The 12,029-nt window shown below is 43.9% G+C and overlaps 1 protein-coding gene across 5 annotated transcripts in view; it reads right to left on the reverse strand.

Moving 5' to 3' along the window:
- Nucleotides 1–12,029, reverse strand: part of GATB (glutamyl-tRNA amidotransferase subunit B) — a 78,106-nt gene that overhangs the window by 23,994 nt on the left and 42,083 nt on the right. For all 5 annotated transcript variants that reach the window (XR_451673.2, XM_057546676.1, XM_007189410.2 and 2 more), the window contains 4 exons: nucleotides 10,658–10,771; nucleotides 8,307–8,391; nucleotides 7,550–7,594; nucleotides 5,368–5,557 (listed from right to left, as the gene is read on the reverse strand). Coding sequence is in view for 4 of the 5 variants with exons in the window: in XM_057546676.1 (XP_057402659.1) it covers nucleotides 5,368–5,557; nucleotides 7,550–7,594; nucleotides 8,307–8,391; nucleotides 10,658–10,771 (434 nt within the window). In the remaining variant the exon portion in view is untranslated. The remainder of the gene's footprint in view (nucleotides 1–5,367; nucleotides 5,558–7,549; nucleotides 7,595–8,306; nucleotides 8,392–10,657; nucleotides 10,772–12,029) is intronic.

A 12,029-nucleotide genomic window follows, 5' to 3' on the forward strand; every position in this document is an offset into this window, starting at 1 on the left:
GGACAGACACGTCGCAGCAGAAGTCACTGACTCGGAGGGTAATCACATCTCCCTACAGTCTCACAGGAGCCATACTGCATTTTTCCTAAAGTTCTGCCCTGCGTGGCTCCTGATATGTTAGCAGCTGTCTGGTGCTCTCCTACCCTGGCGGCATGTTCTTGGGAGTCTGGTCGGCTGTATGTAGACTTTTTAGATTCCGTGAAGATGCTGCCTGTCACCTTCGGGGTAAGTGACTCGTTCCCCTCCTCTTTCCTCTGGGGAGGGAACAGCTTCAGGCACCTTCTCAGAGTCCCCCCAGCTCCTCAGTGCCAGAGGTGAGATCTGGAATCAAGAGTGTCTGTCTCAGGACTTCCTGGTGGTCCAGTGGTTAGGACTTTGCCTTCCAATGCAGGGGGCGCAGGTTCAATCCCTGGTCAGGGAGCTAAGATCCCACGTGCCTCGGGGCCAAAAACCCAAAACATAAAGCAGAGGCAATATTGTAACAAATTCAATAAAGACTTTAAAAATGGTCCATATCAAAAAAAAAAAATCTTTAAAAAGAAGAAAGAGTGTCTGTCTCGACTTGTGTTGCCAAGGCAGAGGGGGGAGTGGGGGAGGGACGGAATGGGAGTTTGGGATTAGCAGATGCAAAGTATTACATACAGACTGGATGGATAACATGGGCCTACTATTACGTACAGACTGGATGGATAACATGGGCCTATAGCACAGGGAGCTATATTCAATGTCCTGGGATAAACCATAATGGAAAAGAATATAAAAAAGAATGTACATATGTGTATAACTGAGTCAGTTTGCTGTACAGCAGAAATTAACACAACATTGTAAATCAACTATATGTCAGGAAAAAAAAAAAAAAAAAAAGAGCGTCTGTCTCTTAGTCAGTGTGTTAACCCACTGCCCTGCAGGGCTCCTCAGGAGAGTTAAACACAACACAGAAAAGATAAAGCTCTTACATCTGACAACGGCATAGGGCACTGTGGTGGGTACAGCGGGCTCTCAAGAAACACTGAATTGAGGCTGCTATGTCATTCCTCCACTAAACCTCCCACGACAGATGACACTGAAATCTGTCCACTGAATTCATACACAGCCAGCCACCCTGTGAGCTCAGATGCATTCTTACCAATGCATGATACGAGGCACTGGTCAAAATCATCCCACAAAACCTACAAACCCCACGCACTATGTGCAGGCCCTTCTCAATGATTCCGTCAGAAGGGGCCAAGTACCTAAGGCAGAAAGTCTAAGAAACAAAATAAATAAAACTGCATAGAAGAGCTTACATTTCTTTCCTCTGACTTAAATTTTCTACTTGGAAAATGAATAAAATTTCTGCTTTTCATTGGAGTTGACTGATTTTCACTAAATTTAGTAGACAGCACCTTTTATGTTTATTTATAGGGCAGGCTGGTATCTTAAAAACCTAGAGGTGTGGGCAAAAGTTTTAAATAGACTGATTTCTATGGCTCTGTTTCATGAAGCATCAGTGGGGCTGGATAAAGCATTACTATCCACAAAAGTAAACATTCTGTTTTCTCTGTTAGGTGAGTCAAAACAGCAATGAACTTGAAACATGATTTCCATTTGGCCTTGTGGCACATTGTATGTGCCAGCAGGCAGAAGCGCTTGGAAGTAATGAGTCTGGGCCCTGAAGTCAGCTCCCTCACAGGCCTGACGAAGTCACTCAGTGTCTTACACTCAACCACTCAACCACAGACGCGATGTTTCCTCACCGGGAAAATGGGGAGATGGATGGTACCGACAGCAGGGGGTGCTGGGAGGATGGATTAGAAAGCGGTCTGCTGTGAACGGCAGAACCTGCTGTTAGCCAACAGCCTCAACTCTGTGCTGCCTATCAAGCCAATGACAACAATTCGTTTGCATTCCGAGTCCAGCAAAGCAAGGTTTAGGAAGAGATGCCCCCAAAGAAAACACCTTGGATTACCTACTAAGAAAAACATACCTGCATATAACCTTGACTGTTCTCATAATTAATCCTGGATACACTGACTCAGAGAAGAACTTGCTATGCTTCTGCTACTACAATCTCTCAGTTTTCAAAATCCTAATGCCGTGATCTCAGCTTCCGTATGTCCATTCCATAATCCATACAAATGAGGTCAGAAATCAAGGGAGTCTGACACAAGATAGGGAGGAAAGGTTAGCTCACTAGGTTGAAGTTTCAGGTGGGACATGATACTTTCCATGAGGCCAGAGGAAGAAATAGTCATACAGGTTACCTGTTGGGAGGGGATTATCAGACGGGTTTAAGAGATGAAATCAGAATGCAGATATTTAATGTCCTAAAAAAACCAGTTCAGAAAGAGTCAGAGAGACCAAGTGACCTGCGGCCGGTCACGGCACGTGAGGTTAAGGCGGAAACCCCAGGCTTCTCCTCCAGAGCTCAAGGTACACAGGTACCACCCTGTGATTTGCTGGGCTGTCCAAAGGGTGGTTTATGTATCTGACCTTTGGAAACAGGGATGCTTTATCAGGAACGCTGCTTCTCCCAGGACTTTCATGAGTACTGTGACAGTACCCTATTCAGCCACTTACCTGTCCATCCGTTCACTGATGCCTACTGTGTGCCCGACTTTGTGGTGAATGCTAAGATAGACCTATATTAGAGTTTTGTAAATGCCAAGGAGAAATGATCAATACGCAATTCAGCGCTCACCACACAGCAGGACGACAAGATAAATTAAAGACTAGAGTTGTACAACAAAGGAAAGATAGCCCATATTTTATAGCAACTATAAATGGAGTACAACCTTGAAAAATTGTGAATCACTATACTGTACACACCTGTAACTTATATATTGTATATCAACTATACTTCAATTAAAAAAAAATTAAAGACTAGAGTTAAGTTCTGACTTTTTTTTAATCATTTGTGGGTAAGGCCCGTGTCGGGTGGGTATGTGCTTAATGTTTAATTTAATAAGTGACCCAAAGGCAGGAGCGGGGACTCGCTCTGCAGAGCAGACCTCCACCACGGCTACTGATTTAATGAATACTCCTGGGCACTCTTTAAATTGAAAGAGAGTTCATCAGATTTGTGCATCTGCCCTTCTCAGCAATCTGTTGTGTTTCTGAGGAAGGCAGGAAAAAACGTGAACAGACCATTTTCGGGTATGTTATGAGTAACTCAGCTTCCAGTGATTATCAAGTCATCAAGGGCTCAGGATGCCTAATTTCAGGTAAAAAAATTTGTCTGAATCATCCTCTTTCCATTCCTACTAAGTTCTCTTCTCAACTGTCTTGAAAATTTCAAGTACTAGCCATTAAAAGAAAAAGAAAAAACCGAAATGAGTCACCTAATACATTATCTGCAAGCTACAAAAATAAGCGGACTTATAGCGGTCCCTTAAAAATAAGGGACTTATAAAAATAACTCCCTATAAAACTGGCTCAAAAACCACCTCCTTCTTGAGAGTTTTCCCCTCTGTTCCATCAAGGTAATCACTACCTCCTCTGGGCTCCCAGCCTACCTCACACATCTATCTAGTGCAGTCTGCCCTGGGGGCTGGTTAGTTGTAGTGTCATCTATACATATTCCTGGAAAGCAAACAAACAGAAAAGAGAGTCACTGTCACTGTCTCAGTACCTGCTACACAGGAGATGCTAATAAAAGTGCTGTCCTGAAGAGATCAAAAGTAAGTTTCCCTAAACAGGGCCTTAAACTATGAAAACAGAGACTCACTCATTTGCCACCCTCGGCAATCATCTACCCGAGACCTCCTAGGCTGTGGCACTTGAAGGTCACGGGAGCAGAGCCTGGGACACAGACACAAGTGCGAATGTGTCTCTGCCTCAGAGAACTTGCTGGCGGTGAGGGTACTATCTCTGGGGCTGAGAAGCCTCGGTCTGTGTCCTCCCACCCCTTATTTAATTTGGCACATCTGTTATGAAACGCAGACTGGAACTTAGCATTTAGTATTGAGTCTGAAGTTTATTCCAGGTGGGCTGGAAAGTCAAGATGGTGGGGAAGATGTGTAAGACTAAAACTCAGGTTTGTTAAATCCACTGAGGAACAGGCCGTGAGTTGCCAGAGGTTTCAGGTTAAGAGGTGTTCTGAACAAGAAGCTCACTAACTGATTCCTACAAAGAGTTGGCATTCAGCACTGCTGATGTGCTAATCTGCACCAAGTAACAGAGCGAGAGGATGAAATCGTCCTTGCCTTCAAGGCACTGAATGAAATACACTAACAAAGAATTAAAATACAGTGACATAATCACCTCAGAGGTGTGAATAAGATACAACAGCAGCCCATGGGAGGCGGTGAGCAACTCTGCCTAAAGCATGAGAAAATAACCCATCATGTCTAATCACTGGTGGTGAAAGAGGGTTCACGTGCATCTCGTACAGAACACCTATTAACCAGAAAGCCTGTTAGGATTCATGTGTTTTTCCAAGGTCGATCTAACGAAACTGAGTTTTGTATACTCCGGATACTTTTCAAATGAGCTGATCTATGGATGATAAAGAGAGACTCATTCATTCAACAAGCATTCGCTCGCCTACCTTGTACCAGAAATGGCCCGGTTTTGTTATTGAAGTATATACATATATATACAAATATGAATATTCTAACATCCCTACAGAGTTATTATCGGTCAATTACAATGCAAAAGCCCAGAGTTTCTAGGGATTCTGCACTTCGCATGATGAGTGTGGCAGACACCTCATCCCTGAGAGATGCAGCAGAGAAACTTTCCACATCCTCCCTGACAGACAAGCAGAAGACAGCTGTGACGAAATGCCACTCTCCCGGACGCTGTGTCACTTTAATGTTGCCGTGACAAAGGAAACTGCAAAGTCCAACGGCCCTGGAAAGGATGGAAATCCCTGAGCACATCTACACGGTGTCAGATTCTTAACAGTCCCTTCAGATGCATCCTCCAAGGACCAATACTTTTAGTCAGAGTTTTCAGCATTTCATGTGGAATAAATGTTTCTTCTACAACTGGTAAAACAACTGGCTGGCTTTCTGAGAACCCCACTTCCTGCCAGACCCTGTCATGGTTCAATACTGCCAGACATCTAGAAAGCCTATATATTGATTTCCTTTTGCCCTGCAGACGCAAGGGAGAACACTCATCCATAACATCTGGACTGTCTTCAAGAAGCCTCCACGGCCGCTGTGAGCAGCTCTTCGTGTCTACACACAAGAAATGACTGACACGAGATCCTGCCTCATCTTCCGGTTTTCGGAGGAGCATTTACCATAAAGGCTGGTGAGGAAGGTTAGCGCGCCTGGTTCTACGGTACAGCTGAAGGCATGGGTTGCTGCACCTACAGCCCCCCGAGGAGCATCGCCCCCCGCTGGGCTGGGCTGATTGCAGCCTCTGATCAGTACCCACCAGCAAGGCAAAGCTGTGCTCCGGCCGCATCCCGTACTGTCGCACGAGCTTCTCCCGGGTCACGCGGGGCAGCTCGGGAAGCTGCTCCCGGAGCTGGTCGATGTCGATCACCTGCTGTGGGTCTGCGCCAGTGGGCAGGGACCCCGAGTCGTAGAGCAGCAGCGGGGGCAGGTTGGGCTCCGGCATGAACCTGGCACACAGAGGAGATGGCATGACTGAGTATTCGGTTTAGCTGGAAGAAACAAACCTCTCGTCACTATCAAAGTTTGTGTCTGGATGCCATTTTACTTGCAAATATTTTCCAACATCCCATAATATCAAGTATCCTAGTTTTCCAGGAACTAGTCCTTGTACAAGTGTAAGGTCAAAATGACCAAATCCACCACTTTCTATGCTTAAACGAGCATTAAGTGAAAAAGGCACAGCACTGTGTTGATGCCACACTGTGGTTTATAATTGTGGATAAAGTATATATTCATAAAGACATAGGCTGGAAAAAATAGGACCAAATGAGAACAATTTACTTTTTAGGGAGAAAGATTATAAATTTTAAAATATTTTTAGCAGTATTTGTGTAACAGATGAAAAGTCAAAGAAAAAGAAAACTTTCTTTCTTGAGAAGTGCAAGAAATAAATGGATTTTGCCTAAATAAAATGTAGAAGCTAGGGGAGAGGGAGGAATGAATAAGGGGAGTATAAGGGATTTTTAGGGCGGTGAAACTGTTCTGTATGACACTTTAATGGTGGCTACATGTCATTATACATCTGGCAAAACCCACAGAATGGACAACATAAAGCACAAACCCTAATGTAAACCATGGACTCTACTTAATAATAAGGTATCAATGTTGGTTCATTAATTTTAACCAATGTACCACACTACACACTAATGCAAGATGTTACCAGAGGAAACTCTGTGTGAGTGTGTGTGTGGGGGGGGGGTACGACACATACCAAGGAGTATATGGGAACTCTGTAATCTCCACTCAGTTCTGCTGTAAACGTAAAACTGCTCTAAAAAAGTCAACTAATTTTTAAAAAAATGTGGAAGCCGCACCGCCGCATATGCTCTTGTGAAATAAAGATGTCCTTCCCTCTGTTCTGTTCTAGCATCTAACGTTTTCTCTCTGCCCATACTTGTCAAAGGGCTTATGCAAAAGCAGGGTAATGCAGAATAAATGGTGGCTCCAAGGTAATAGCTCAGAAGGGCAAGCAACCCATCACCTCAATGCCAAATCTGTGCTATGAATTAGTCTGACTTCTGAAGGCAAGAGGAAACCAAAGGGAGGCTTCCTGAATCCCATCTGTTAACCTGGGAGACTGAGCTGAAGCCACTGGCTGTGCTAAAAGCCAACTCCACGCTCAGTGAGAAAGCAGCATAAACAGAGTAGGGGTGACACCGGAAAACAAAGAAATTCTTAGGAAGAACAGACTGAACCTAGAGGGATCACTATAATTAGAACAATGGTGACTTTGACAGACACACAAGAGGAGTCCTTGAGGTGACATGCATTCTAAGGGTTTGTGAGCTTCGTCTTTCCTAAATCTCGATGCTATATTTGTTCCTCATTGACAGCAATGGCTACTCTTACCTCTTCCTGCACTTTGCAAAGGAAAGTGCCAACCCCCACAACTTTGTTGCTTAAATCTTTAATTTTTGCAGTCTGCTAAACCGGGGAAGAAACAAAAAGCTCAATTTATTGGAAGCTATTCTTATTATTTGCTTTATTTCTGGATCTCAAATGAGGTCTAATGTGTTAAACAGCATCACCTGAGGTTTGAAGGGAACTGCCATTAACATATACATCTCTTTTTTCTACCTTCTCACAGAACTTCAGTGTTACTGCATTAGTTACTGAACATGAGAATAAGAACAGCCTAGGCCCCACCCCACAACTGCCATCCTCTTAGCTCAATTATGAAAACTCTGACACAGAGGTGAGTGAACAAGTGTCTTCCAGCTGTTGAATCCTGTCAAATAAGGTACTCCAAGGCTACCAAATCAAGAAAATACTCTTCCTCTCAGTGTACACGTAAAACAGGAAGCCTAGATTTTCCATTATGTGACAACAACAAGGAAAAGGGGCTCCTAAAAGCAATCTAGGATCATTATGTTGGTCTGTAAGTGGATTTGGAATATGACCCAAATATAGAATGGTGTTTTGACAAGAGGAGTAACCACCTGTAGTCTTGTTTTCCTTCTTTGTCTCTCATTGGCACGGTGCACCTGTGACAGTTAAATGAGAAAACATTAAAAAAACGCTGCATGCAGCATCAGCTAGTGTAGATGCAGACAGGGGTTTCCCTACCAATAGGGGACCCAGGGGATTCAAGCTCCTCAGCCTTCCTTGGGAGACACTTTCATGAATACATTGCAGAAGTAATATTAAAGAAAGACAAATGTTTAGCATGATAATTAAAGGAAAAGAAAAGAACAGAAAAGAAATTGCTTCAACGTTTCCAACATTTAACCAGCTCAAACTCTAGGCTCTTGAGCTTTTTTCCCCAGTCTTCTGTTAAGTGTATAAAATCCTCAAAATTCAGAGTCAGAAAGTTAGACTCAAAGATATCTAAACAGAAAAAGACACCTCTACAACCAGTTCTAAGCTTTCTTCCACTTCTAGCTTAAATTGGCAGAACTTAGGTCTGATAGAATTTAAGGAAGTAAAAATTCTTGGAACAAAGGAGGTAAGCTGGAAGCCAGGGAAGTGCCAGGACTTAAGACTCAGCAAGTCTGATGGCAGTCAGGTGAAACCTCTTACCAGCCCTAGAGGGCATATCACAACCCTGTAGGGTACCGTATTTTCCTAATTTTACTAATGAGGAAACCAAAGGGCAGAGAAGCTAAGTACCTTCTCCAAGGTGACATGGCTGGTCTGTGGTAAGCCCAGACTGGAACCCCACCTACCTGTATTCAAGATGCTGTCATGCAAACTCACCCCAGCTTGTAATCGAACGAGCGAGTTTCATTCAGAATTTTACCTCCATTCTCGAGTTCACTGATTTGCCTCTGAATTTCATAGTCTAAAAAAAAATAGTTTAGTATCATATTTTGATTCCTTTCATCCAGTTTAGCAATAATTAGACATCTTTTTCAATCTTTATGTCAAAAACTAATCAAGGGAGTTGTTTATAATTCTTCCCACAGATGCTATATTTTATTCTTGCTGCCGTCATAGAATAATCATGCTAGAAAGGGCCTTTTAGGAAGCTCTGCTCCCTCACTTTTTGAGAAAACCCAGGCTCAGAGAGATTGCGTGGCCCAGTACAGGCTACACAACGTGGCAGAAGCAGGGCTAGGACCAATATCTAGGCTGAATGACCCCAGATCTAAGATCGCTGCTTATCAAGAGTTTTTATCCCAGGATCTATGGGTGGCCTGCAAGGGGTTCTAGTACCTCCTGAGATTATATGCAAATGTGCATGTGTGCACAGGCACATATTTTGGAGAGAGGGTCCAGAATGAAAATTCTGGACCCTCTCTCCAAAATATGGAGAGGGATCTATGACCCCAAATGATGAACAGCCACTGCTCTATGCCACGCTCCCTCACCACCCAACAAGACAGAAGTGGTAAGCAAAGCACAGCCACAGTTGCTAAGCTTCTTTATGAAAACAGCTTCAGCCTCCCCTCCCCCCTCAACTCCCCACCCCAACATGTACCACACCTACCCTTGCCCAAATCCAAACTCTTATCATAGCTGATAAAAAGCAGCAACACTAAGAGGATGGCTAAAAGGCGTGATGTAGGGAGAAAAATGGGGTAGAAAAATTACAGGCTTGGAGAATTAAGCCCATAACAGTAAAGCTTCGGTTCTTCCAGCCTGAGTCAGACCACAGGTAGAATTCTGTCTCAGACTACTCCAAAGGGTCCTTCATAAGATAACAGGTTAGGGACAGCCAAAATCAGGCAGGGGTCTCCGTCATAAGTCATCAGGGATGAATCTACCTAAAATCTTGTTTGTCTTTTAGGTTCCCATCACCACCTCTTAGAATAATGAGTTCCAGAACACTCACCACCTACAAGGTGAAGTGGAACTTTCTTTCTGTTCATTCCAAGCTTTCCCTTCACAAACCTGAGCTGGAGAGTTTTCCCTGACCCAAACCTATCATGGACTCAGAAATATGGACTGTGTCTCCTTTTACAGGCAGAAAAGTCCACCATCGTTAGTCTGTCTTCACATGGGAACCTTCCCCAACACCTTCCTCTCCTGTAAGTCATGCACTTCACCATTTTAATGCTTTTTTCCTGAAAATTTATAGACTCAAAGTGTCTTCACTGAGGCTAGTTGATCATTTCATGTTCAGGATAATAAAGTTTTATACAAGATTAGAAAATCTTTTTTGTGTTCCTTCTAATACCCAGGATGCTACTAAACCTTTTGGCTGTGACTCCACATTCATCCGTCCCGTTCTCTGTGCACCCTGAAGGGTGCACCTTAACCTCCACCTCCTCCCTCCTCTCTTCCTCTCTAGACACCTTTGGTTTTAAAGAATATTTTCATTCCTCTGAGATGTCTTCCCCTCACATTCATAGATATCAACTTCTATGGACCACCCTAGATGTTGATCTTGCTCAATTGTTCTATTTTAACTACTAGCATACATTTGTCCACATTGAAATATCCACAATGTGAACAAATAAGACCAATACCTGATTACACAGGCCCAAGTAATCTATTCGTTAAAACAGTAAAAAGCAGAAAAACATACTGACCAATTAGGTCAGATCGTGGCCAATCTATCATGAACAAATACGACTTTATACAGTTCGGGCTGGTCAGAAGGAATGTGGTACATGGAAAAACAGAGTTATAGGATTTTGCAGATCCTCCCATAGAGGTGAAGTCTATTTCCCTTCCCCTTGAAACTGCTTTGAATGGAATGTGCTGGAAGAGATGCTGTGCAAGTTCTAGAGCTAAGGACTCAAGAGGCCTTGAGGCATCTGCCTTCATCCTCCTGGGATGCCCCCTCTGCCAAATAAGAAGGGCTGGGCTAGGCAAGTGAATGAAGCAAGCCCACGTGGGTAGAGAAGCCCTGCAGACGTCCAGCACCAAGGCTGCGACAAGTGAGTGAGGTCATCTTGGACCCTGTATCTCAGCAGAGCTGCTGGCTCCCCATGGCCACATGAATGAGCCGAGGCAGGACAAGTAGAAAAACCACCCAAGCCACAAAACTCTGAAGTTGAGATGTTATCATGTAAGCCATTAAGTTGGGGGGGGTATGCTTGTTACACAGCAACAGATAACTGATAAAAAGAAGTATATGAGGAGTAACAGCTGACATTCACCTATAGCTTTGGCCAAAAACCTGGCACTGTTGAGATTCTTCACTTCGGTTCGAACACCCAAAGGCTCCCCAGGGTGATGCACAGATATGTTGGCGTCCACTCTCAACTGGCCCTCTGTAAGGAAAGAAAAAGACAACACTTTAGAAATTCTCTGAGGCAATCGTGGTTTTTTTTAAGGCAAGAGAGTGCAAGCAACGTCTAACTCTAGTTGCTGTTTAGTTACAGCAGCCTAACCTCAGAGGAAGTAAGGTTGGTCCTGAAGTTCATGGCTAGTACTTCTGCCCACTTGCGAGAATGACAGTCCTAAGGCATCTGAGGGGTGTGTGTGTATATTTCTGTGTACTTGTGCACATGCAGAAGGCAGGAGACATTCTGGATATAGTGGCTTGGGAAATCTAATTTCTTTCATGCCAAATAAGAAAAACAACACTGTTAAAAATGGAGATATACCCTGCAGTTTTATTCCGAAGTGTTTTTCAAAGCGTCAGAGCTGGGTTGGGGGGGAAGGCTTCAGAAATGATCATGTGATAGCCCTACACTGCTCTCCAATGGAATGTGGATTTCCAACAGTGATTCTGGGAGATTTATAAGAGAGTCCTTGAGAATTTACAGCTCAAGGGCAAGAGCCAGAAACCTGGGCTTTTCCCCTCATCCTTCCTCCAGGTACTGTAATGATCTCTTCCTTCTGTAAACAGGACTCGGAATCCTTCCTGACTGCTGTAAGGGTTTGCGCAGCAGACAGACAGTGCTGTTATGAAGGGGACGGTCTGTGGGGGAGGGACTCAGAGGGGGCCATCCCCATCCTGGGAGGACCTTCTCTGACCCTGCAAGCCCCCCCATTTTGGGAACAGTAATCCCTAAGGAAGCAGGTGGTTTTTGGAGAGGGCCAAGAGGCTCTTGAGGAGGAGAGGGAGGCAAAATCTCAAGCCAAAGAGAGATAAAGATAAGAAATCATCACATTTTATACCCTGCAAGGTAAGGCCCCAATTCTCTGTTCTCCAATTCCACTTACAATATTTAAAACAGAACAAAATGCTGGATTTTTCTTAGGCAAGTCTTTGAACTAAAAAAGGATCTGCCAAAGAGGAATGTGTCGACTGGCTGAAGAAAGCAATTTCTTTTCCAAGGTTTCATAGCAAAAGCATATTAAAATAATAAAATAGCTCAAATATATTCTATGCCAAGAAAAAGAGACCCTTGCAACAGGTCTCTGTCATTCCCACTCTGCCGCTCCAAAGGCCACCCACGTTGACAGGCAGGGAGAAGGTGGCTGTCAGCCCAGAAATTACTCTATGTCTCCAGCACGGACCTTTCACATTTTTACAAAATCCCAGAGCCCCTTTAGGACAACATGTGCTTCCCTGAATCTCAA

The sequence above is a fragment of the Balaenoptera acutorostrata genome, chromosome 5, assembly GCF_949987535.1.
Source record: "Balaenoptera acutorostrata chromosome 5, mBalAcu1.1, whole genome shotgun sequence".
Classification (NCBI taxonomy): domain Eukaryota; kingdom Metazoa; phylum Chordata; class Mammalia; order Artiodactyla; family Balaenopteridae; genus Balaenoptera; species Balaenoptera acutorostrata.